Raw genomic sequence first — 25,156 nt, 5'->3', positions numbered from 1 at the left:
CTGCTCATTCACACTAACCACCTTCCCAGTGGTCAGTTGCTATACGTGGCCTGTGGCCGCGCTGTGGGGCGGCGCGGCTCTGAGACACGTCCCTTGTCGCACCGGCAGCTAAGCGCAGCAGCCCGGAGCTGACACACGTCCTTCTCTTCACAAGTTACAGGGGGTCGGGGACTGCTGTCCTACTATGAGCCTACAAGGTGGGAGAGTCCGCAGTACTTTAGTTCTCACCTGACGTCGGTAGGGTCTGGATACTGGTGAAAAGACGTACGACAGGGCCACTTTGCCCTGGGCTTGTTGATAGAAACAAGAGTTAAGTTCCCGTGGCATCTCCTCAGCGTTCTAACGAAACGACGTGTTACTCAGGGGCCTGCTGCATTTGGGGAACAGCTTACTGGCCACCCCAGTGTGGGTCCTGGGTCAGCTTGCAGTCGGAGCACAGTGGGGGAGACCCACATGGGAGGGTGGAGAAAGAACCTGAGAGTCGGGGGGAGGGGATGGCCCGAGGGGCACTAGAGCTGGTATGTTGCCCCGAGACACACTTCCCAACCCCAGGCACAGCCCCTGCCCAGGAAGAACACGCCCTAGGAAGGCCCTGGCTGGTGCGGCTCAGTGGATCGAGTGCTGGCCTGCGAGGCAAGGGGCTGCCCGTTTGATTCCCAGTCAGGGCACGTGCCTGGGTTGTGGGCAGGGTCCCCAGTGGGGGGCACCCATGAGAGGCATTTATACACTGATGTCTCTCTACTTCTCTCCCTCCCTCCCTTCCCCTCTCTCTAAAAATAAATAAATAAAATCTTTTAAAAATGCCCTAAAGAAGGTGGTAGCCTAGGCACTCGGTGCCTGCCAGAGGGAGGGGGGAGGGAGACAGCAGGCGGGGTTCGGGTGAGACTGACAGATAGACTCCCTTTGCTCAGGAACCCTGCAGACACCGCCACGGTGCGGGCAGGAGCAGGCCCGTGTGCGCCCTGAAGCCACCCCTGCTCGGGGCCGGGGCATGGCTGGCGTAACCTCTGAGGACCCTGCCCCGTGGGAGAGCTGGCCCAGGAACCAGGCCTGGCCTCCCCCCACCTTTCCTGTTCGCTTCAGCTAAATAGATCAGAAGGAAAAAGTCTGTTTGATTTTAATCTCAACGCAGGACACTGGAGATTACATTTTCCACGGAAAATGTCAGCCGTTGCCTAAAATAGGACTTTGGCGAAAATGCTAGAAAGTGTATTTTTAGGTTATATGTTTCCCTCCTGGATTCCTGCAGTCCAGTGGGCTGCTCGACACTCCCCACGGGTCAGTGGCCAAGTGCAGACCCCAGACCTTCCCAACAGGTGTTCTGGGAGAGGGCTCCCAAGGGAAAAAATGATTGGTGGGTACTCAAGCCAAAAACAGGTGGACAGTGCAAGGACCTGTGTCGGTCGAGGAGGAGGAGGAGGAGGAGGAGAGAGGCAGCCTGGAGTGGGGCCTCAGAGTCTGAACCAGCTCCTGGGTGACGCCAGCGCCGCCGGCCCAGTCCGTCCCTGGAGGAGCAAGAGGAGGCAGGGCTTGTTCAGGCCGGGCCCCAGGAGCCGAAGCGTGCAAACCTCCTCACTGCCTGGAATGCTGGCTGCTGTGGCCGTTTCTGGGAGGCCCCCCGGGTGGTATGGGGCTTAGAGGGCTGGCTGTGCTGCAGACCTCGTCCCAGGGGTCCTGGAAGAACCAATGTGTCAGAGGCAGCCCAAGCCGATGTTTGAAACTTGAGGGGTGGAGGTGGGGGCATTGAACACAGGACTGGGCAACCATCTGGGAAAGAGCCATGCAAGGCAGCTACTGACTCACTGTGTGACCTTGGGGCCCCTTATCCAGTTTGCTCAGTTTCCCCTCCGTGCCATGGGGGAGAGGCTGGACTGGAGGGTCTGGAAGCGCTGTCCTGGCTCTGGTCTTGTCCTCAGGTGGGCCAGGCCGCACCAGACCTTCCTCAGCCAGGGTGGGGTCTGGGGGGGCATGGTGGAGGGAGTGGAAGCCTCTGGGCCCAGACTGTCTGCTGTGAGACTTCAGAGGGCTATGGCGTGTGCCCAGGCCACCTCGGGTCCAGGCCGGCACAGTGGGAGGGGCTGCCCCGAGGCCCCTGAGGCCCCACAGCGTAACTCTGCTGTCTCTTGTCTCCTCTTGCGCCCGTGGTCGCTGGACCCCGCAGAGCTCCCGACTGAGGAAGGTGAGGCTTGCACCAGGGTGGGCTGCAGGACCACTGGGCGACACCCGTGGGCCATTCACTGCCGCGCTCTATCCTCCCCTCCCTGACAGAGTGAGGCCCCACTGACCTCCACCTCACTGAGACCAAGAGGGCGCTTGCCCAGGCCTCCCACGGCCTCAGGCTCTCCCTCTTTGAATGGGGGGGGGTCGGCGGGGGGGGGGTCGGCGGGGGAGGGGGAGCAGTCCTGGCTGACCCAGCTGTCAGTGAAGGCAGGTCAGCGGCCCGGGGTCAGGCCTCACCCCACCTGCGTCCCCGTTCCCAGGCAAGTCCCTGTGGGAGCTGGTGCTGGAGCAGTTCAAGGACCTTCTGGTGCGCATCCTGCTGCTGGCCGCCCTGGTCTCCTTTGTAAGTAGGGCTCCGGTCCCACGGCATCAGGCAGCTGGGGGGAGGGGAGCCAGGCTGAGGCAGTGCGCAGGCTTTGGGTGCAGGGCTGTCTCTCAGCTGTGCCCTGCCGCGCCCCACTCAGACCTCAGCTTCCCTCATGGACCCTCCTCGGAGCCCCCCATCCCCAACCGGAGCCCCCTCCCACCTGTCCCACCCTGGCTGTCAGAGTTCCTGCCCCCGCCCCTTCATGTTTTAGCGCAGAGCTTCTCAGCCCCGGCACTACCACCGCACATTGGACCAGCTGGCTCTTCGTCTGGGGCCGTCTTGTGCCCTGCAGTGTTCAGCAGCATCCCTGGCCTCCAGCCACCGGGTGCCAGTGGTGCCCCAGCTGTGCCACTGCAAGTCTCCGAGGTTGCCAGGTGCCCCCAGGAAAGAAAACCACCCTGGCCGAGAGCCCGTTCTGTGACCCCCTGTGCCCCTCAGAAGACTTCGGGCCCCGTGCGGCCTCCTCGGGGCTGCTGCACCCCTTTGCTCTTGCCCATTCCCCCTGCTTGGGCCCCTCCCAGGCCTGAAGGACCAGGGGGTCAGCTTGGAGTGGTGGGGAGGGGGACCGTGGCTGTCATCGGTGGCTGAGCAGCAGAAACCCTGAGGTGGACAGGACTCCTGCCTGGCACCCGCAGGGCCTGGGGGCCGACCTCATCTTGGTGACTCACAGCGGAGGCCCCGGGTGGGAACGACTCTTCCCCTCCAGCCGCGTCTGGCCCCTGGTCACTCGCTGTCCTGGTGGAAACCGAGGACTCTTACAGAGAAAAAAGTCTATCCTAAAATGGGCAAGCCCAAAGGATTCTTGTACAGATGGACACACTGTGGGGTTGGGGGGTGGGTGACAAGGACCCAGTTAGGCCAGGAGGGGAGAACGAGATTTGAACTGGGTCTCCTGCCTTCAGGCCTGGGCTGGGGCTGGAATCATGTTTCTCTGGCCGTCGGACTTCAAGTGTGAGCCTGTAGCAGGGTCCCCTGGGCTTGTGGAAACACTGCTGAGAGTCTGAGGTGGCCCCCGAGAACTGTGTTTCTAACAAGTCCCCAGGTGCTGCTGCTGCTGCAGCTGGCGATGTGGGCACCACGCTTGGAAAACCGCAGCCAGGCAGTCCTGCAGCTGTGTCAGCTGTGCCGCTGGCCTTCGGCCCTGGAAGTTGGCAGGCAGGACGTGGGCTGTGGTGGTCACTGGCTGCAGAGGCTGGCTGTCCTAAGCCAAGGCCTTCTCAGAGCAGCCCTCTCCAAGCCCAGGGCTTCCCAGGAATGGGATGCTTCCCACAGCAGGGGAGCGGGCAGGAGACCCAGGCTGCACAGGAAGTGGCCAGCAGACCCTAGCCCACAGCTCAGCCCAGATTCACCAGCTTGCATCCCGGCAGATCCTGGCCTGGTTCGAGGAGGGCGAGGAGACCACGACGGCCTTCGTGGAGCCCCTGGTCATCATGCTGATCCTTGTGGCCAACGCAGTCGTGGGCGTGTGGCAGGTGGGAGACAAGGGGGTGGGACTGGGCTGCTGGTTGTGATTTCTACTTGGTGCTAGAATCCCGCAGGTCCTTCTGCTTCCAGCTCCCTCGGTGTCACTCCAAGAGGGTGGCCTGCTGGGGCAGCAGGGACAGACCTCAGCCTGCCTCATGTTCTGCAGGAACGCAATGCCGAGAGTGCCATCGAAGCCCTGAAGGAGTATGAGCCTGAGATGGGCAAGGTGATCCGCTCAGACCGAACCGGTGTGCAGAGGGTCCGCGCACGGGACATCGTCCCTGGAGACATCGTGGAAGTGGCGGGTATGTTGGGGGCCTCTTTCTTTTGTTATGTGATGCTGGCAAAGCATATCCCTCTCTGTACCCCCATCTTTCTGGCTGTATATGTGATCTCTCCAAAGCTCTTTGGCCCAAACCCTGTTGGACAGGTGAGACCATAGGCCAGGGGACAGGCGACAGGGTCCATTTGCGGAATCACAGCCTAGGGCCCTGCCTCCCAGCCCCAGCCTTGGTTCCTCTGGGCTTTCCCAGTGGGTGGTGCTCAAAGCCACACTCAGCCAGGCCCTTCTTTCTCCGCAGTGGGAGACAAAGTGCCCGCTGACCTCCGCCTCATTGAGATCAAGTCCACCACACTGAGAGTGGACCAGTCCATCCTGACAGGTGAGGCCCGGAGGCTGCGCCAGGTGGGGGCTGGGTCAGGACATGGGGTGTCTTTATGTGGTCTTCTTATTTCTGACCCCACGACTAGGCGAATCGGTGTCCGTGACCAAGCACACAGATGCCATTCCAGACCCCAGAGCTGTGAACCAGGACAAGAAGAACATGCTGTTTTCTGTAAGTCCCTGGGCCTTGGCCTGGACAGTGGGAACGAACAGAAAAACACTGAGATGAGTCTGTTAAAGCCTTATAGGGAAGAACCTCATCGATTATCGACAATACATACGAACTTGAGTAAAATGATAGCTTGTGTTTAGGAAAGGCTGTGCCTGTCCTGACTGATTTAATCCTCACAATGCCTTTGAAATAAGTGATCTTGTCGTGAACTGCATTTTCCAGCAAGGAAACAGGCACAGAGATGTTATGTAAGTGGCCCACCACCACAGAGCCGCTGAGTGCCAGAGCTGGGATGTGAATTTAGACATTCTGACTCCAGACCTTTTGCTCTCACCTGCTTGTCCTACCTTAATCTGGGGAGGAGTAGAGTTTCCCTGTGGTCACTGAACGGAGAATCTTCTGGAGGGAAGAGGGTTGCTACAGTGGTGAAGGATGGCAGGAGCAGTCCATTTCTCCAATGGGAAAACCACCCCCAGGTCACTCCTCCAGGCTCCCCCAGCTGTTTCCAGGGAGAGTGACGGGAACAGCCCGGTGGGAGTGCCCTGAGGCCTCAGAGGGGCTTGACTGGCGATGCTCACAGGCAGCTGGGGAGCAGCCTGACGCCGAGCATGGAAGCTGCGCTTGGGACGGCTCAGGTCACTGGCAGTGGCCCAGAGCACCGAGCTGTAACAGGCCAGAGAACCCCTCCAGCAGTGAACGGGAGTGGAGAAAACAGTATTCACCCAGAGCTCTTCCAGAGGACAGTGCCCTGCCCCGACACAGGGAAGCCTTGGGGAGGGCAGGGAGGGGACTCTGGGGGGCATGTTTAGGAATCAGCAGCTGTCACTAAGGAGCTTTTTAAGGAGGAGGCTCTGGCTAACTGCAGGCCATCTCCGTAGCTGAGGGCTCCATAGTGGGGGCAGGAGCCACACCATCGGGTGGAAGAGAAGCTGAGGCTGCCACCAGCACCCACCCTCTCCCCCACCCCAGCACAGCGCGCCCTTCTGAGGGGGCACTGAGTAATTAGCCTCCGCCCAGCAGCTGTGTCTCGGGCCTCTGTTGGACCGTTTTTCAGAAGAGGACATGGAGGCTTGAGGCTGGTCAGCCCTTATACCGGCCCTTAAATCCTGGCTGCCTGGGACTTTACTGGGACCTTGGGAGTAGATGGACTTAAGGTCAAGTTTCCTGGATTCTTCAGTAAATATTTACGGGTGGTTTACAGTGACCTGGGATTACAGTCAGTCACATTCCTGCATGGCTGCTTTGTTTATAGAGCGTGTTTTGCCGTGTTAGTGCTGTGTGGTGCTGGTTGATGATACTGTCAATATTGGCCTGGTGCTGGGCACTAGGGACATGGCGCTGGACCAAGTCCCTGCCTTCATAGAGCTGGTACTGTCATGGGGGTGAGAGCAATACCTCCATGCCACGGAGCTGCAGGAGTCCAGGAGCAGTAAGCGACACAGAGGAAAAGAGCCAGGCAGGGGGACAAGAGCCCTACACTGGCCTGAAGGAGCCAGGAGTGCAGGCCTCTGCCCAGGTGGTAAACAGCTCTTCCCCTCGGACAGGGCACCAACATCGCATCGGGCAAGGCAGTGGGCGTGGCAGTGGCCACAGGCCTGCACACAGAGCTGGGTAAGATCCGGAGCCAGATGGCGGCCGTGGAGCCAGAGCGGACGCCACTGCAGCAGAAACTGGATGAGTTTGGGCGGCAGCTGTCCCGCGCCATCTCTGTGATCTGCGTGGCCGTGTGGGTCATCAACATCGGTCACTTTGCCGACCCCGCACACGGCGGCTCCTGGCTCCGAGGCGCCGTGTACTACTTCAAGATTGCCGTGGCCCTGGCTGTGGCCGCCATCCCTGAGGGCCTCCCCGCTGTCATCACGACGTGCCTGGCGCTGGGCACACGGCGCATGGCACGCAAGAACGCCATCGTGCGCAGCCTGCCCTCCGTGGAGACCCTGGGCTGCACCTCGGTCATCTGCTCCGACAAGACAGGCACGCTCACCACCAATCAGATGTCCGTCTGCCGGGTGAGTGTCCACGGGCGGCTCGGGGTTCCACAGGGTCGCTGTGTGATGCCCAGCCAGCTGGGCTCCCTCCTCTGGGTCTCACCCTGGCTCCTTGCTGAGGTGTTCACGGGGCAGAGCAGCAGAGGCTGGGCATGTGTCACTGAGACTTGGGGGTCACTGTAGGGTCCTGGCGGCCATTGCCCATCTGTGAACCTCAGTTTCCTCATCTGAAGTTTGGATGTGTAAGCCCTGCCAGGTAACCCTAAAGGATACAGGAGAGGGCTCAAGTACCGCCTTGAGGCATCTGAGCCAGCCGGGCCAGGACCCAGGTTTTGTCCTGCGCTACCATGACTTTCCAGTCAATGCCTGTCATCAGATATGCCAGCTCCAGTGACCTAGGAGGAGCCAGGGCAGGAATTATTTATTCCCTGTACTGGATCCCAGATCCTGGGCCCGCTGCCCACATGTTTCAGGAATTCTGGCTGGGACTCCAGCAGGCCCAAGGGCAGAGGGGCGGGTGGGGTGTTGGTGAAGGTTGTGTATTTCCCACTCATTGAGATTCCCCGCCTCGCTCCTGTTCCACCCCGGCTCCCACAATCTGCCCACTGGGCCTTGGAAACCCAGGCTCTGTATCTGAGCCCATCAAAGCCCATCAGAGGCTGCCGCAGGAGAGGGGGCACCATCAGCTTGGCGGCTCTGCAGCCCCTGACCTGCTAAAATCCTAAGTAGGGCTTTGTTTGAGCAGAGTGGCTCTTGACTGAAGTAAAGACTGGAAAGCACAGGTAGGGAAGTTGTAAAGGTCTCACGTGCTGCAGGGTGGGTTCAGAAACCTGACTTCTTGGCCTGTGCAGCCAGAGGGCTGTCCCCTGAAGCAGGGAGGAGAGTGTGAAGGGAGGGACATTTATTGAGCACCTGCTGGGTGCTGGGCTGGCCATTGGTTTGGGAATGTGCAAGAGGCAGTTGCCAGGAAGGAAGAATGGTCTCCCTGGCAGAGCTAACAGACAGGAGATGGGCTGCCCGGGAGGGGAGGCCCCCGACCTGTGAGATACATAGGTGGGGGCTGGGTGATCCAGCAGGTCCTGCAGACAAGAGCTCACTGTTGGCGAATACCTTTGGGCACCAGGGGTCTGTGCCCCAGAATAAGGTGTGATTTCCTCCCTTGGAGGCCAGGAACTCGTCCCCTTGAAGGGAAAGGAGGGGCAGCAGGATGCTGATCCCACTTTCTCCGCGAGTCACCAGTGGAGAAATGAGCTCAGGTGCTCAGTTAGGGGTTACCCTGCAAGATGGGGCAAGGACCCAGGCTTCCCGCTGCAGCTCAGGGCTCTGTCAAGTTCAAAGCTGTCCCCAGGACGTTGAAGAGTCTGCTGTAAACCCCTCGGGGGTCTAGAGCAAACAGACGAGTCCGAACTGCACACACCTGGGCAGAGCAGAGGGGTCTTGCCTCGGCCTGGACTCTGTACTCTTCCACTGCACCTTCGTGGCCCCCTGAGAAGGAAGGCTGGTGGCTCCAGAGGCCCACTGGACCCCAGCCTGGGGTCAGGCTTTATTCAGACTTGCTGCCCAGGGAAGAGGGAGGTGAGGGTGCCCCTCAGCATGCCCCTGTGCTCCCCATCCCCAGATGTTCGTGGTAGCCGAGGCAGAAGCTGGTGCCTGCCGTTTGCATGAGTTCACCATCTCTGGCACCACCTACACCCCAGAGGGCCAAGTGTGAGTGCAGGGGTGAGGGGGTCACTGGTGGGCGGGGTTTCTTGGTGGGTAGGGCTATGTAGGATGGCTCTGAGAGTTGTCGATTGGCCCTGGCTCCTGGGGGCGGGGCCAAGGCCCTTGTACTGACCGCCTGGCTCTTCAGGCTGCAGGGAGAGCAGCCCGTGAGCTGTGGGCAGTTCGATGGGCTGGTGGAGCTGGCGACCATCTGTGCCCTGTGCAACGACTCTGCACTGGACTACAACGAGGTGGGCCCCTTTATGATCTCCCTATATCCAAGCTCCCAAGGCAGACCCTCCTCCCAGAGTCTCAAACTCCCAGGATGGGTGGTACCCGCCCTTCTGGAGTGGCACACCCCAGGAGCACTGCCACCCCTGTCCCCTCCTCCCACTACCACCCTTCCCCCTATTTCCACCCTCCCGCTTTCTTGACTGAATTTGGAACCCTGTCCTGGGGCTCTGGGACTGTGGGGGACTGAAATGTAAGGGGCTGAAGGGCCAGGGGTGCCTTGGGGGGCAGGACTAGGGAGGGCATTCACAGGCCAGAGGAGGCCAATAGCCCGTACCAGCCTGGTGCGATGTAGGTGGGAATGCCCTTCCCTGTGGCTGGAGCAGTGGAGTGGAGCGTGCAGGAGGGTGCTCCTGTCTGAGGGGAAGGGTGTGGCCACACCAGGTCAGGCCCAATGCCAAGCTGAGGCCAGCAGATAGCCACTGAAGGGTTTTAAGCAAGGGAGTGACATGGTCAGATTTACACTGACAAATATCACCGGGGCTCCTGTGTGGAGGATGGAACGGGCAAGGCAAGACAAGAGCCGGGAGCTGTACGTGGTCACCCAGGTCAGAGGGGTACTGGCTGGGGCCTCGGGAAGGTGGGAGAAGGTGTGGATTGGAGAGAAACTTAAGGAGCCAAAATTCTGAGGCTTGGTAACTGGTCAGGTGAAAAGGAGGGTAGAGGGCAGGGTAGCCTCTGGTTGCTCTGCTGGCTGGGTCTGTCACTGAAGTGGCAAATATAAGGAGAGGAGAGGTGGTCTGCAGGTTCCCAGAGAGCAAAGTCCCACAGGCAGCAATCAGACAGGTGGGCTGGGAGCTCAGGAGAGAGGGCCCCGCTGGCTGGGCACTGGCAGTCCTGAGCACGCGAAAGGTGGTGGGGGCGGGGGGCGCTTGAGACCTCAGGGAGAGAAGGTAGGAGGGAAGGAGCAGAATCCAGACAGCGGAGTGTAGAATGAGGAAGGGATCTGGGGGAGGGGCCTGAGGAGCAGCAAAGGGCGAGGCAGAGGCAGGGAGGGTGTGTGGCCGTTGGTGTCTGGGGAAGGGAGGGTGGAACAGAAGGGGCGAGTCAGTGCCAGACACCACCCAGACCCCAGGTTGGCTGTGCTGGGAAAGGCCCGCAGGTCTGGTGCCGAAGGGGCTGCAGGTAACTGGCAAAGGGAGCTCCAGGGGTCAGGGAGTGAGTGGGAGGTGAGGCTGGGACCCCTCTGGGGGCCACTCTGCCCCTCACTTCCTGTGCCCTGGGCCCCACCAGGCCAAGGGTGTGTATGAGAAGGTGGGAGAGGCCACGGAGACGGCCCTGATCTGCCTGGTGGAGAAGATGAACGTGTTCGACACCAGCCTGCAGACCCTGTCCCGGGTAGAGCGAGCTGGAGCCTGCAATGCGGTGAGCAGGGTGGGGGCTTAGGCCCAGATCACATGGCTGGGCCTTTGGGGGCACTTGGAGAAGGGAGAGAGGAGAACGAAGCCTTGGGAGGCTTCTGAAGGAAGGACCTCAGACCCTGGTGATGCTTGGCTAGGAGGAAAAGAGAGGGAAAGACTGAGTGTAGTCAAAGACTTGGAGCTGGGAAGTGCACGGTGTGGTCAGGAATTAGCAACTTTGGGCATCTCTGGGGCTGGAGAGGGAGGTGGAGGCCTCAACACCAGGGTTAGAGGAGAGACTCCATCCCACAGGGAGCAGGAGGCTCTTTACAGGGCTGAGTGGCTGGGGGAAAGCAGTGACAGTCCCTGGCTCTGCCCTGACCCACTGGGACCCACAGGTCATCAACCAGCTGATGCGGAAGGAGTTCACCCTGGAGTTCTCCCGAGACCGGAAGTCTATGTCAGTGTACTGCACGCCGACCCGCCCGGGGCTGGCTGCCCAGGGCAGCAAGATGTTTGTGAAGGTGGGACCTGCCTGACTGGCCTGGGGCCTCTGTACAGCTGGGGTCCCTGGGGTCCCTGGGGTCCCTGGTCCCCAGTCCTCAGAAGAGCCAGAGACTGCAGCTGTTAGACACTAAGGCCCACTGTGAAAGCAGTGAGTCCAGAACAGGGGAGGTCAGCCTGCCCCAGGGACCAGGAGCAGGATCCAGACCTGGTGGAGGTAAAGCCAAGGACAGGAGCTGAGAGGCCTGCCCCCTGCCGCGGTCCCAACTCTGGGCTGAGAGGCACTGCCTCACTGCATGATCTTGGGGTCACCCCGTGCTCCTCTGTGGGTCTCGGCCTCCCATCTGAATAGCAGGTGTAGGCTAGAAGGTGTCAGAAGCCCTTTGCCTCCGACTGGGGGTGCTAAGGTGGTCGGTGCCATCTTGGGTGCTTTGTGTTCCTTCCCAGAGAGGGAAGGGACCGGCCCCATCCAGACCTCTGCCCACAGCACCCGCTGTTGCTGCTTTGGAGTAGGAATCATGGCCCTAACTCCACCCCGCAGTGGAATGACAGGCTCCTGTATGAGGAGCTTGGGCTGTTTTGCAAACTCAGCAGTGCCTTCTGGGGAAAGAGCGGGCACTGATGCAATGTGCAAAGATTATGCCCAGGTGCGGGGTGAAGGCCAAGGTGACACCTCAAGGTCCCTGAGGAGCCTGCCACCCCAAGATCACCTTCCCAGAGCCACACCCACCTCACTCTGAGCATGGGAGCATGGCTCTATTTCGGGTGCCCAGGTAGGACCCAGCCTGCCTCCTGCTGCTGAGCCCTGTATGGAATTGGGTTCCTGGTAGCACCAGGCTGGCAGGCAGGCAGGCAGGACCTGCAGGAGGGCTGCCACCCCCACTCCCACCCCTAAAATGCTGCAGAGGTCTTCTCAGTACAGGCTGGTGGGGGGAAGATGCCACCCCCCTGGCTAACCAGAACCCGCCCCCCCCATTTTCTTTGGGTTTTCTCACAGTGAGACCCACTTGGTTACCACTCTGAGCTTTCAAACAATGGATCTGGTCCATGCCTTGATGTGTGTGCCCTTGGGTGGCCTTTCTTCATATCTGGGCCTCAGTTTCCTCAACTGGACAGGAGGTAGGGGAGAAGTCCTGACTGACAGAATTGCCCCCCGCCCCCGACGCTGCAGGGAGCTCCTGAGAGTGTGATTGAACGCTGTAGCTCAGTCCGAGTTGGGAGCCGCACGGTGCCCCTGAACGCCACCTCCAGGGAGCAGATCCTAGCCAAGATCCGAGACTGGGGCTCGGGCTCAGACACACTACGCTGCCTGGCACTGGCCACCCGGGATGCGCCCCCAAGGAAGGAGGACATGCAGCTGGACGACTGCAGCAAGTTCGTACAGTACGAGGTGGGTGCCCGGGCGGCCCCAGGGCTGGGAGCACGGGTCGCCTGCGGCTGCTGGGGAGGCAGCGAGTTGAGGATGGGCTCGAGCCCTGCTTGCATCTGCCCCTCCCTGCAGACCAACCTGACTTTCGTGGGCTGCGTGGGCATGTTGGACCCTCCGCGGCCTGAGGTGGCTGCCTGTATTGTGCGCTGCCGCCAGGCAGGCATCCGTGTGGTCATGATCACGGGGGACAACAAAGGCACGGCTGTGGCTATCTGCCGTCGGCTTGGCATCTTCAAGGACACGGAGGACGTGGCGGGCATGGCCTACACAGGCCGCGAGTTCGATGACCTCAGCCCCGAGCAGCAGCGCCACGCCTGTCGCACGGCCCGCTGCTTTGCCCGTGTGGAACCTGCGCACAAGTCCCGCATCGTGGAGAACCTGCAGTCCTTCAACGAGATCACTGCCATGGTGAGGCCACGAGGTGGGAGCCCGGGGGCTGTGGGGAGGTGCCGGGAGCACTTGCCACGGGCTTGGGAAGGGCCGCCCGTGAGCCCCTGCCTCTGCTTCCCCTTATGTTTCCAACGCTTTGTTACAAGACGTCTCAAACACAAAGAAAAATTGAAATAACTGTATAGCAAGTGCCTATATACCCACCATTTAGATTCGGCAAATAACAGTTTGTCACGATTGCTCCATCATATTCCTATCCGTCTGTCCGTCCTGAAGTCGTCTTTTCTCAAATGCATTTTGAAGTTGTAGGCATCAGGACACTCCCCCTCATGGACTTTAGAATGCAAACTCTACAGAGCGGTGTTTTCCTCCTTTTTGAGGTAAAACTTACATGCAATGAAATGCACACGTTTTTAGCATGCCATTCATTTGAAGACTTCTGTCCAATGACATCCCTGCGTCACTCAAACCCTCATCAGGGTCAGGAGCAGTCTCCTCAGCCACAGATCTCCCTCTTGCCCCTGCCCCTCAGGCCCTCTCCACGAGGGAGCCGCTGCTCTGATTTTCTCCACCGAAAGTAATTTGCCTGTCCTAGATTATCAGTGAATGGAATCGTACAGAGCACACTCTTTGGTGCCTGGTTTCTTTATGAGAGTTTCCCGTGTGGCTGCAGGTACCAGCCGCAGTGATGGCTTTTTTGATAGTTGGGCAGCGTGCCTTTGCGCGAGTACGCCACAGTGCGTTCAGTCACCTGAGGGCGGATGAACATTTGGTTTGGGTCATTTTTGTTCTGTCTCATTCTTTTTGTTTGTTTGTTTGTTTGTTTATTTTTAAAATTTTTATTTTTTTATTTTTTAAAATTATTTTATTGTTGTTCATTTACATTTCATTCTTAATTGCTGACCTATTCATCAACACTGATCTCACTTTTTAAAATATATATTTTATTGATTATGCCATTACAGTTGTCCTATTTCCCCCCTCATTCCCCTCCACCCTGCATACCCCCTTGCCCCATCCCCCCCTTTAGTTTATGTCCCTGTGTCACAAGTTCTTTAGATTCTATATTTCCCCTACTATTCTTGCTCTACCCCCTGTCTATTTTCTACCTATCATCTATGCTACTTATTCTCTGTACCTTCTCCCCCCTTCTCCTCCTCCCACTCCCCTGTTGCTAACCCTCCATGTGATCTCCATTTCTATGGTTCCACTCCTGATCTAGCTGTCCTCTTAGTTTGCTTTTGTTTTAGGTGTGGTTGTTAATAACTGAGTTTGCTGTCCTTTCACTGTTCATATTTTTTATCTTCTTTTTCTTAGATAAGTCCCTTTAACATTTTATATAATAAGGGCTTGGTGATGATGAACTCCTTGAATTTGAACTTATCTGAGAAGCACTTCATCTGCCCTTCCATTCTAAATGAAAGCTTTGCTGGATAGAGCAATCTTGGATGTAGGTCTTTGGATTTTATGACTTAGAATACTTCTTTCCAGCCCCTTCTTGCCTGTAAGGTCTCTTTTGAGAAATCTGCTGACAGTCTGATGGGAACTTCAGAACTTTGTAGGAGGTGACTGTCCCCTTATCTCTTGCTGCTTCTAGGATTCTCCCCTTCATTTTAATCTTGGCTAATGTAATTATGATGTGCCTTGTTGTGTTCCTCCTTAGGTCCAACTTCTTTGGGACTCTCTGAGCTTCCTGGATTTCCTGGAAGTCTATTTCCTTTGCCAGATTGGGGAAGTTCTCCTTTATTATTTGTTCAAATAAATTTTCCACTCATGGCTGTTCCTCTTCCCCTTCTGGGACCCCTATAATTCGGATGTTGGAATGTTTAAAGATACCCTGGAGGTTCCTAAGCCTCTCCTCATTTTTTTGAATTCTTGTTTCTTTATACTTTTCTGTTTGGTCATTTTTTTCTTCCTTCTGGTCCACTCCCTTGATTTGAATCCCAGTTTCCTTTCTATCACTATTGGTTTCCTGTGCATTTCCCTTCATTTCAATTAGTTTAGCCTTCATTTGTTCCTCTAATTTGTGACTAAAATCAACCAGTTCTGTGAGCATCCTGATCACCAGTATTTTGAACTGTGCATCTGATATGTTGGCTATTTCTTGGTCACTTAGAGTTATTGGCTCTGGGGCTTTGAGTTCTTGAGCCATAATGTTTTAGTCTGTTCCCGCCTGTCACGTATGAGGGGCAGAGCCCTAGGTGTTCGCCAGGGCAGGGGGACCCAGTTGCTGGATTGTGACCCTGTATGGGAGGGCAGGGTCCAGGAGGGGCAATGGCAGTCCCCTCCGCTGCTTCCCGCTGCTGGGGCCTGTGCAGTTCATCTTACTGTTCGCTCCTTCGCTTGGTTTATCTGCACACGAATGTGTGACCGAGGCCAACCTGCTGCCTTGAGCCCTCACTGGGTCTTCCCGTTGCAGCCCCACACCTGGGATCAGCCATTGGCTGCCTGCGTGCCTGGGTCGGTCCAGCAGATCTTTCCTGCCCGACCCCGCTCTGCCGCTGGCTCTGCCCCTCTTACCAGTCTGGCTGAATGTTTCATTGTTGTCGGACTTCCGTATAGTTCAATTTTCTGTGTTTGGTTGCATTTTTGTTATTAAAAGTTTGTTGTCTTTAAACTTGGTTGTGCAAGGACGCACAGTGTTTCCACCTATGCCTCCATCTTGGCTGGAAGTACTGATCTCATTTTTGACCTAGACCTCACCCCTGACCTGGCCTCTATTACTAATTTTGACCTTTAGTCTAACCTAGTCCTTTACTTTGTTTTTTGTTTTTGTTTTTTAAAGATTCTATCTATTTTTAGACAGAGGGGAAGGGAGAAGAGTAAGAGGAGAGAAACATCAATATGTGGTTGCCTCTCACACACCCCCTACTGGGGACCTGGCCCACAACCCATGTTTGTGTCCTGACTGGGACCCGGAACCAGTGACCCTTGGGTTCACAGGCCAGCACTCAATCCACTGAGCCACACCAGCCAGGGCTACCTGCACTTTAATGCTGACCTCTGGCTCAGCCTGAATGTGGATAGTGAACTGGGCACCAACCTTGGCACCTTGTTCTTGATCTTGTGTTTGACCTTCTCAAAGAAGGTCCTTGACCTTGATCTTAATCATCTTGATATGAATCTTAACTTTTAGCTCAATCTTGATATGGATTTTAGTTTTGATTTGGACCCTTACCTGGTCCCTGACATTGGTCTTCATTCCCCCAACCTAATGCTTTATGTTGACCTCGACTTTGATCTGGCTTCTAACCTTTCCTTGGCCTGGACTCCAACTTTGCCCATGACATCACTCCTTATATTGACCAGAGCCTTGATTTGGCCTCTGACTTTGACTTGACATCTACCTTAATCTCATTTTTAGTCTTGAGCCTGAGTCTAGTCTTTTTTTTTAAAGATTTTATTTATCTATTTTTGGAAAGAGGGGAAGGGAGGGAGAAAGAGAGGGGGAGAAACATCAATGTGTGGTTTGCCTCTCGCATGCCCCCTACTGGGGATCTGGCCTTCAACCCAGGCATGTGCCCTGATGGGGAATTGAACCTGCAACTCTTTGGTTTGCAGACCGGTACTCAATCCACAGAGCCACACCAGCCAGGGTCCCCAGTCTAGTCTTGACCTGACCTTCACCTGGGCTCCAATTTTGTCTTGAGTTCAATACTTACCTAGTTTTTAACCTAGGCCACAACCTTGACCTCATTCCTGACTTGACCTTAACTTTGTCCTTTACATCAATTTCATGTTAACTCTACATCCAAATTAAATTCCATCCCCGCCTTCATTGCTCACCCACCCTCATGCCCATTCCCACCTCTTCATCTTCTCTGCTCCCCAACTTTGTCCTTGCCTACACCCCTTGCCTTCCCTTTAGCCTCATCCCCAGCCCAGTTTCTAAGCTCTTGACCTCACCATTTATTCCGTCCAGCTGTCTGCTTCCTTTGGCACATCCCCACGCTTGGGGATAGGCTGGGTTGAGGGGTGCTGGGGAGGTAGAAGGGAGCTTTCTCAGGTGTGAACCCACCTCGCTTGGCCTGCAGACTGGAGATGGGGTGAATGACGCCCCAGCCCTAAAGAAAGCCGAGATTGGTATCGCCATGGGCTCTGGCACAGCTGTGGCCAAGTCAGCAGCAGAGATGGTGCTGTCAGATGACAACTTCGCCTCCATTGTGGCTGCAGTGGAAGAAGGCCGGGCCATCTACAGCAACATGAAGCAATTCATCCGCTACCTCATCTCCTCGAATGTTGGCGAGGTCGTCTGGTGAGGCCCTGTGTCTTTCCCCACACAGCCCTCTGGACCAGCTCCGAATCTCTGAGATCAGGGAAATGCCTGTTCCTGGGGTGGGGCTGTGGGGACGGAGGGACAGGTGACTTGGCCTGCCTGGGACCTTACAGAGCCCCACCTCGGGTGGGCCAGGACAGGTGTGCCTTGTCTTTCTCGAGGGCCTGATGAACCTCAGTCCCTAAGGAGACTCCTGCAAAGGCCCTTATCATCCCTTCAGCCCTAATCTTCCCACTTTCAGAGTCACCCATGGTGGGAGAACTAGCCCCGCCTTTGGGTGGGTAGTATGTGTGCATGTGTGTCCGTGCAGTGTGCACACAGTGTACATGTACATGCTATATGTGCCTGAGTGAGAAGAGTGTGTGGGTGGGTATGTGTCTTCTGTTGCATCCTTGGGCTTGAGTACAAGCACAGAGGATTTGTGCAGGTGTGTAATTTTAAACACACATACGTTCACATGTAAGAGATGGTTATGGGGGGTGGTAAGCACGTGTTTGCCTGGACACATGTGAATTCTGCATCTCTGCATGTTGGGGCAAGTGTACAGGTGCTGGCCTGTGTTTGTGGAATTGTGTGGCCTGTGCAAGGTTTTTGCTCATGTCTGTGAACAAGTATGTATGTGCTTGGGCATGCACCACCCACATGTGTAAGCCCTAGAAAGGGCTGCATCCTACACAGGAGAGGCCTGGAGAGCAGGTGTGTCCAGGCTCCAGAGCTGGGGCTGGGGAGGCAGGGGTGGCTGGGTGTGAGGCAGAGCTGTGCACACAGCCCTCTCGCTCATGCACACACATCAGGACTAGCAGACCGAGGCAGAGCTGCTGAGCAGAGCAGGAGCTGGATGGATCCTCCATTTGCGGGGACTGGAGCCTATGACTCTGGTTCCAGCATCTTCCTCACGGCAATTCTGGGCCTGCCCGAAGCCCTGATCCCTGTGCAGCTGCTTTGGGTCAACCTGGTGACAGATGGCCTGCCTGCCACGGCCCTGGGCTTCAACCCACCGGACCTGGACATCATGGAGAAGCTGCCCCGCAACCCTCGTGAGGCCCTCATCAGTGGTTGGCTCTTCTTTCGCTATCTGGCTATTGGAGGTAAGCTGAGAGTGGACAGGGCGGCTGGGCAGCCCTCAGTGGAGTTTCCTGAGATCCTGTATCAGTTAGGCTTTCAAATTGCAGAGAGTATGACTCAGTCTGGCTTATGCCAAAAGAAATGGTGTGGGATCATCGATTAAGAAGGCTAGATCATGCGTGCCTCAGGCATGGCTGGATCTGGGCCTCAGACAGCAGCACTGACATGTTTTGGCTCTGCCTCAGCTCCGTGCTCAGGTAGATGCCTCCTGTGGTGGCAGAATGGCTGTTGCAGCTCCAGCCCTCCTGCTTACTCCATTATAACCCCAAATTCAGCAGAAGAAAAGGCCTATTATCATACCACTCCCTCTTCGTGTGATGAAAGTGGCAGGCCTGTTCTCATTGGCCCAGATTGGGTTATCTGCTTATCTCTTAGCCAGTCACTATGGCCAGGGTGTGATATGCTGATTGCCAGTCAGGGCCCACCACTGGCACATACGGCCTAGAGAGGAAGAGGGCGGTTTCCCGACAGAAATTCAGGGAACTGTTAGGCAGGGGAAGTGGATGCCAGAGAACCACAGCTGCCTCTTGTAGCTGGTTTCCTCCTGCCCTCCCTGCAGTGTACGTGGGCCTGGCCACGGTGGCTGCTGCCACCTGGTGGTTCCTGTATGATCCTGAGGGACCGCGCATCACCTTCTACCAGCTGGTGAGCATGGACTGGTCAGGGAGCCTGGTGGGGTTGTTTCAGCCGACGTGGAATGTCAGGGGAAAGGGTCCAGAGCCCCATGGTTGGCCCTTGGCTGTCCCTCCCCACCCCCATTCACTCCCACAATTATTCACCACCTGAGGAGCCAAGCTCAGAAGCCACCGAACACCTAGAGAGAGCCGCCCAGCCCCCAAGTCAGACAAGAGGCTGCACCCTCTCCCAGTCATTTAGTTAGGGGGGACCAAGGAACATAACTGCCCACAAGTGTTTTACCTTTATCAAGGAACCCCCAAAACATTGAACCCCTAAATGCTGGAACTTTAGGCAGAGGGTCAAATGCAAGAAACCAGGGATCTGCCAGCTTCCTCCAGCCACTGTGACCAGCATGTTTCTCAGGGAAGGGACCCACTGACCTCTTGAAGTCACCTGGCTGACCGGTGCCCTCCACAGGGCTGTCTTAGCACAGCACAGCTCTGGAAGCAAGCAAGGATATCCCTCAGCCACGGTCTGTCTATCTGTCCCTCTACCTGAGCAGCCAGTGTATCTGACTTACAAGAGCCTTCCCGGCAGTTCTGGCAAAGCCAGGTGTGGGTTTTTGTCTTTTAAAGCCAGGAGCTGGAGGGATGCAGGGTGTCCTTCTGAGATCACCTGCTGTTGCCACTTTCTCACAGACAGGAGAACTCAAGAGAAGGGCCCTAATTCCCTGCCCCGTCCCCTGGAGTGTCAGGGGACTGCCCGAGGGCAGAGCGAGGGCTGGATTGCCGTCCCTGGCTGCCTCCGGGGGGGGGGGGGGGGGGCGCTGTGAGCTTGAGGCTCTGCAGGACTCACCTTTGGGTTCAGGCCATCCAGGGATGCTTCCCTGGCCCTCACTAGCCCTCAAGCACGTAGGGCTCTCCCTCCTGGCAGCAGTGCAGAGCATGAATCCAGCTGTCACCCCGGAGGCTGGTGTCCTCGGCACGTGGCAGCCACACAGGCCTGCCCCAGGCACCTTTGCTAATCTCACGCCAGTGGGAGTAGTGACGTGAGACAGGGCTCTGCTGACCCTCCCGTGCTGCCTTCTCCCAGCTCCGTCTGTATTCCCGTCCTTCATCCTACAGATCTGGACTCTCTGAGCACCTACCCCACCACCCACCTTCTGACCGCAACCCACGTGTCTGGCCGGCTCTCCTCTGGGACACCCCACAGATCCTGCCCTCACCAAATCCAGTCGGCCCCCTTTCCCCCAGATAATCTCTCTCCTCCACCCCATCCCAGGTTCACCGCCTGCCCATCACCCAAGCCAGACATCTAGGTGTCATGCCAGGCACACACCACCAATCCGTCCCCAGTCCCCTTGGCACCGACAGTCCCCAACAGTCCTCAGGTCACCCTGTCTCTCATCCGCTTGGTCAGACAGTGGCTGTCGGGCACAGATGGCGTGCCGGGCACTGGTTACTGGGGCCATGGCCACCACCAAGCAGGCGGGGTCTCTGCGAAGTTCTGTGATCCGGTGGGGGAGAGCCATGCATGGGGACAGTCATGTTTCAGGGTGAGGCGGGCATCAGCAGGGAAAGGTCAAAGGTTAGACCTAGGAGAGAACTTTCTACTCTAGTTATTGGCACTTTGGGAGAAGAGCCCAGAGCCCCATGGTTCCTGGAATAAGCTGCCCAAAGGCGGCAGAGCAGCTCAAAGCATGGAGCCTGGGACCACCCAGCTTGGGCTCACACACTAGTTCTCCACTGACTAGCTGTGTGACTTTGGACAAGCTATTTAACCTCTACGTGAGTTCCTCCTCTATAAAACAGGTACTAGTCCCTGTCTCATAGAGCTGTTGGGAGGATGAACTGAGGAGGTACTTGTAAAGTGTGTATGTAGACCAATACAGAAGAGAGCAAGGGCTGTGGAAATGTCGATTAAGTTCATGCACCCTGGAGGGGCCTCAAAGGATAAGGTGAATGGGAGGCAGCCAGGGAGGCAAAGGGAAGGAGGAGGCAAAGCAGTGGCTTCCCCCAAAGAAACAGGCCGCACTTCCACAGGGGCTCCCAGTGACCCCCTGAGACAGGCTTCCAGTCCTGGGCACCTTCTAATAAACAGTTCGGGAGGCCTCACTGTGACCCATGACCTGGGTATGATACGTGTGGGGCAGGTGCTCAGGGTGCAGCCCAGAAGGTCAGAACCAGACAGGGTGTTTATGGAGAAGCTACAGACCTGTTGCAACAACTTGATGTCCTCCGGCTCAAATCCCTTTCCTGTGTGCACGCCCAGGCAGGAGGTGTGCTCCAGGAGGGGGTGTGCGTGTGGGCGCAGCCACTCCAGTCCAGGAGGCAGGGCCCAGCCGGCTGGGACAGTTGGTCCCCTTGGCCGCTGGGTGGGTTTGGAGTTTATGATTAGCACCAAATAAAAACATGCTCTTGTCCCAAATCCTGGAGCCCTCTTTTTGGAGAAAACCCCACTGTTGGTTTAAGTAAGCCTCTCCATCTTTTTGTTAAAATAAATCCAGCCAAGCCGTAGTCTTTTATAATTTCTTACCCGGCGTGAAAGGGTAGAGGAGAGGGCCGGCTGCCCTCTCTGGCCGATAGCATCGCCTCACCCGTGGTTCGGCAGTGTGGGAAAATGGAGGTCAGACAGCCAATCATTCTATGGGTTTCTCTTTGAGGCTCAGTTTCACAGCACGTGGCCCCAGTTTCTAAACGCTTAGCTTGACAGATCTCTGAGTTCAGATGAGACTCCAGGGGAGAAATTTAGGTTATGGGACGGCAGTGCTATTTATCAGTCAGGCCTGTTCACACTCGTCGCATGATGCGGCAGAGAGCTGGCCAAGTTCCCATGCCGGGCCTCAGTTCAGCATCTTATCACAGCGGGTTCTGTGAGCGAGGTTTAAGGGCGGGAAGAAAACTCCCCCGGGGCTGCCGGGTGAGAACCACTTCCTTACTGACGACCCTGAGAACTCATTGCTGATTATGAGGAAGCTGTACAGTAAGACTGTGCCTGGCAATTCATGAGCTCCTGTCAGAAGTGAAAGGCAGGCCTGGCAGAACCCAGTTTCAGCGGCATGGGTGGGGGGAGATGTGAATGGAATCTAATTTAATAGTGCCAAGTAGGCCACGTGTAGCCCTCATCTACTGCCCACCAAAGGTGAATTCTATTCAAGCGTAATTTTACTGATTGGTTTTCACGTTTACTTATTCAGTATCCCCAGTTAATCACCCCTCTCCACCGTCCACTCCTGCGTCTCCTATACTCAGGGGCCCTGCACACTTTCAGGGTAAAGCCTGGACCTTCCCCCCCCCCGACCCCAAAGCCCACTGCCCTCCTTCACAGCCTAATGCCAGCTACTCTCTCTCTCCCGCTGTACCCCTGCTCCAGAATGGTGTGCCTTTCTCCCTGGCACAGTGCTGGCCATCTTCCCCCATCAAGGGTGGGCACCCTTCCCTCCACCCACCCCAAGCAGCACTCAGCTGTGGGCCAAGGGTGGACTGCGGCTTCCTTCTCCCCGCACACCAGCACCCCCCCACTGACTGCTGTTCTCCCCGACCTCACCTGACCCCACCTGACCCCACCTGACCCCACCACCCTACCCGCAGAGGAACTTCCTGAAGTGCTCTGAGGACAACCCGCTCTTTGCTGGCATTGACTGTGAGGTTTTCGAGTCTCGCTTCCCCACGACCATGGCCTTGTCTGTGCTGGTGACCATTGAAATGTGCAATGCCCTCAACAGGTGAGCTGGGCAGAGGGGCCTGAGCTCTGGGGGTGAGGGTGTGGGGGCTAAGGCTTAAGAGTAGGGGCCGTGGGTCAGGTGGAGCCCAGAATTGGGGTCAGAGGTGTCCAGTATTGCAGTGTGAGAGCTAGGGGGTCACAGGTTGGGGGAGGAGGATCAGGGGTGTCTAGGATTGGGGTCTGAGGGTCAGGGGTGTCCAGGATTGGGGTCTGAGGGGTCTGGAAGAGAGTTCTAAGAGTCACAGGGGTTAGAATTGGGATCCAGGGGACAAAGGAGACCAAGATTTGGGTCTGAAGAAGCAGAGAGGCCAGGATTGGATTTGAGGGACAAAGAAAGGGGGTCCAGCCCCTGGAGGCTGAGCGGGCAGCGGTGACGCACTCCTCCTGCTACACCGACCTCTCAGAAGTGCTCCAGTCCTCAGGCCCGATTAGGGACATGCTGAGGTTCTGCACTCCCACCTTGGGGGCAGATGGGTGCCCACAGCAGGGCTGCCTGCATCCTGGCTCAAGGTGAGTGCCCTGTGCCCTTGGCAGCGTCTCAGAGAATCAGTCGCTGCTGCGGATGCCGCCCTGGCTGAACCCTTGGCTGCTGGCAGCTGTGACCGTGTCCATGGCCCTGCACTTCCTCATCCTGCTCGTGCCACCCCTGCCTGTGAGTCAGGGCCCCACCCTACTCCCCTTCCCCAGCTCCTGGGGGGACAGAGTCCAAGTCCTCTGACATACAGCCCAGGGCTGGAGTCGGACCTCTCTGGGCCCCTTTGCCATGGGAACCCCTGGAGGACTGGGAAGGGGGAAGTCTGAGATGTTTCGGCCAACCACCGGTGTCCCTGTGTGTCCCCACTTCGGGAGCCCCCAGACTCCCAAGGCTAGGGCAGGAGGAAAGACCGGGCTCTCTCTGGTCACAGAGTCCCTCCCACTTCCTAACAGGACCAGTGGGATTTGGCCCCATGGGTGAGGGCTGGGGGCTGGGGGTCGCGCTCCAGGTGGACAAAGATCTAGAGGTGAGACCCCAAAGGGCATCTTGGGCGTACCCATGGAGAGTCCACTGTGGCCTGGGTGGGCGAGGCAGGTGGACTGTGGGGCACTGGGCAGTCTTTTCTTTAACCAAACCTCTCCCCACAGCTCATTTTCCAGGTGACCCCACTGAGTGGGCGCCAGTGGGTAGTGGTGCTCCAGATATCCCTGCCGGTCATCCTGCTTGATGAGGCCCTCAAGTTCCTGTCCCGGAACCACATGGGTGGTGAGTGGGAGGCCCGCCCCTCTCACCCTGCCGTCCTCTACAGCCAGGCTGCAGTGGGCTGGTGCCAGCACCAGCCTACCCTCTGTATGTGGGGGGTGCTCTTGGGTCCTCAGTGGAGGACATGAAGGGGCTCTGATGGCTGTGACCTGGGGTGTCTGCAAGGGTTGGGGCCCTGGGCCCACTGGGCAGCAGGTGGGAGCACTGGTCACCTGCTCAGGGCCACCCTACCTCACTCTCCTCACTGCTACCAACCTTGTACGGCCAGGCTCACTGTGCCCTCCCCTGGGACCTGGCTTCTGACTTCTCTGCACTTGGCCTGTCTTCATGCAGGCATTCTCAGGACAGTGTCCCAGGCACAGAGTGGGCGACCTCTGACCTCCCAGCCCCCAGACCACACTCTCTGGTGGGTGGGGAAGGTGGCGGGGTCTCTGGTTTTGAATTCACAGCTCAAAGTCCGCTTTAAACCAAGGGTTGGAGAGCAGAAGGGCAGGGGTTGTGGAGGGGCAGCGTGTAGAGGAGCAGCCTGGGGCATGGCGTCCACCTGCCTGCTCCTTCCAGAGGGTCTCAGAGGGTGGGTGATGCCGCCCTGCATCATCAGCTCCCTGTCCGCACCCTGAGAGGGAGGAAGCAGAGGAAGCCAGTTCCTGGGAGGTAGAGCTGAGGAAGTAGCCCCTTGGGCAGGTTGCTGCAGAGGCCTGGGTGAGACCCAGCAATGGCTGAGGCCTGTGCTGGGGCAGCTGGGCCCCTGAGAGCCACCTCCAGCAGGAATGTGTTCTGGCCCCCAGGGAGGGTGCCGGGGAGGGCTATAAATAGACGCTGTGCCTATCATTCCACAGAGGCCATGACTTCCGGTCGGCCCCCGTCTCCCACGCTGGGCAGCCCTCCTGGGTGCCGCAAATATTTTATTCAAAAGGCCAAAACCAGTTGTCCTTCTCTCTCTCTGGAGAAGCTGGCCTGCCACGGGTCTGTCCAGAGGGTGACCTGGCATGGGGGGGTTGGGTACCCAGCCTCCAGTGGGGTCTCAAGGGCTGGACAGGACATTTCATGGTTCCTTCTGGCCCACCTTCTGTGGACACTCCTGGGGCGTGCCTTCCAGGAAGCCCTCTGGCCGGTCTTGGCCACAGTGACGCACCTGTGGAGCCTGGCCTCCCGGGCTGTGTCTAACTCCAGCGGCCTCTCTGTTTTCCTCAAAAGCCTGCCTCAAGTAGCCACAGCTGCCAAGGGGTTCGGCACATTTTCTTGAGAAAACTTAAAAGTGAGGAAATTTCTCAGCCAATAGGGACAGTCTGTGTCCTGGGCACTGTCTAGCACTGTCTGTTGGGAAGTGAAGGATTCTGGGCCCTGGTGGAGTGAGCATGGCCCCGAGCAAGATGGGGCAGGTTGGAAGGGCTGGGGCAGGGTTGGGGTGGTTTCCAGAAGAGCTGGGGACCGAGCGGAGGAGGTTGAAGAAGGGAGAATGGAGCCTGGGGTGGGGTGGGGGGCGGGTGAGCATGGCTTGGCCCCTCTAGTGGGGCTGGAGCTTAGAGTGCAGGGTGGAGAGGTGAGACCAGAGGAGAGGCGAGGCCTCAAATGTCAAGGTAACGACCCCGGACGTTAATTCCCTGGCCAGCGGGAGCCACCCAGGGTGGAAGCATGGGCATTCTG

General features: G+C 57.4%; 1 protein-coding gene across 5 annotated transcripts in view; it reads left to right on the top strand.

Moving 5' to 3' along the window:
- The window catches only part of ATP2A3 (ATPase sarcoplasmic/endoplasmic reticulum Ca2+ transporting 3), a 35,790-nt gene that overhangs the window by 8,019 nt on the left and 2,615 nt on the right, over window positions 1-25,156 (top strand). For 2 of the 5 annotated variants that reach the window (XM_037029624.1, XM_037029623.1), the window contains exons 2-20: window positions 2,162-2,179; window positions 2,481-2,563; window positions 3,955-4,059; window positions 4,218-4,356; window positions 4,633-4,713; window positions 4,802-4,887; window positions 6,432-6,896; window positions 8,494-8,582; window positions 8,725-8,827; window positions 10,101-10,232; window positions 10,606-10,731; window positions 11,883-12,101; window positions 12,213-12,548; window positions 16,565-16,785; window positions 17,692-17,894; window positions 18,491-18,576; window positions 22,140-22,273; window positions 22,807-22,924; window positions 23,395-23,512. In XM_037029624.1, coding sequence (XP_036885519.1) covers window positions 2,162-2,179; window positions 2,481-2,563; window positions 3,955-4,059; window positions 4,218-4,356; window positions 4,633-4,713; window positions 4,802-4,887; window positions 6,432-6,896; window positions 8,494-8,582; window positions 8,725-8,827; window positions 10,101-10,232; window positions 10,606-10,731; window positions 11,883-12,101; window positions 12,213-12,548; window positions 16,565-16,785; window positions 17,692-17,894; window positions 18,491-18,576; window positions 22,140-22,273; window positions 22,807-22,924; window positions 23,395-23,512 — 2,862 coding nt within the window. Of the gene's footprint in view, window positions 1-2,161; window positions 2,180-2,480; window positions 2,564-3,954; window positions 4,060-4,217; window positions 4,357-4,632; window positions 4,714-4,801; window positions 4,888-6,431; window positions 6,897-8,493; window positions 8,583-8,724; window positions 8,828-10,100; window positions 10,233-10,605; window positions 10,732-11,882; window positions 12,102-12,212; window positions 12,549-16,564; window positions 16,786-17,691; window positions 17,895-18,490; window positions 18,577-20,167; window positions 20,379-22,139; window positions 22,274-22,735; window positions 22,925-23,394; window positions 23,513-25,156 lie in introns of those variants that run through there. The other 3 variants (XR_005064099.1, XM_037029626.1, XM_037029627.1) reach the window with 3 other exon arrangements.

This window comes from Sturnira hondurensis, unplaced genomic scaffold, assembly GCF_014824575.4.
Source record: "Sturnira hondurensis isolate 20B ecotype Veracruz unplaced genomic scaffold, ASM1482457v3 Scaffold0020374, whole genome shotgun sequence".
In the NCBI taxonomy this organism is placed as follows: domain Eukaryota; kingdom Metazoa; phylum Chordata; class Mammalia; order Chiroptera; family Phyllostomidae; genus Sturnira; species Sturnira hondurensis.
The sequence above is the reverse complement of the archived record's forward strand: the minus strand, read 5'-3'. Positions and strand labels throughout refer to the sequence as shown.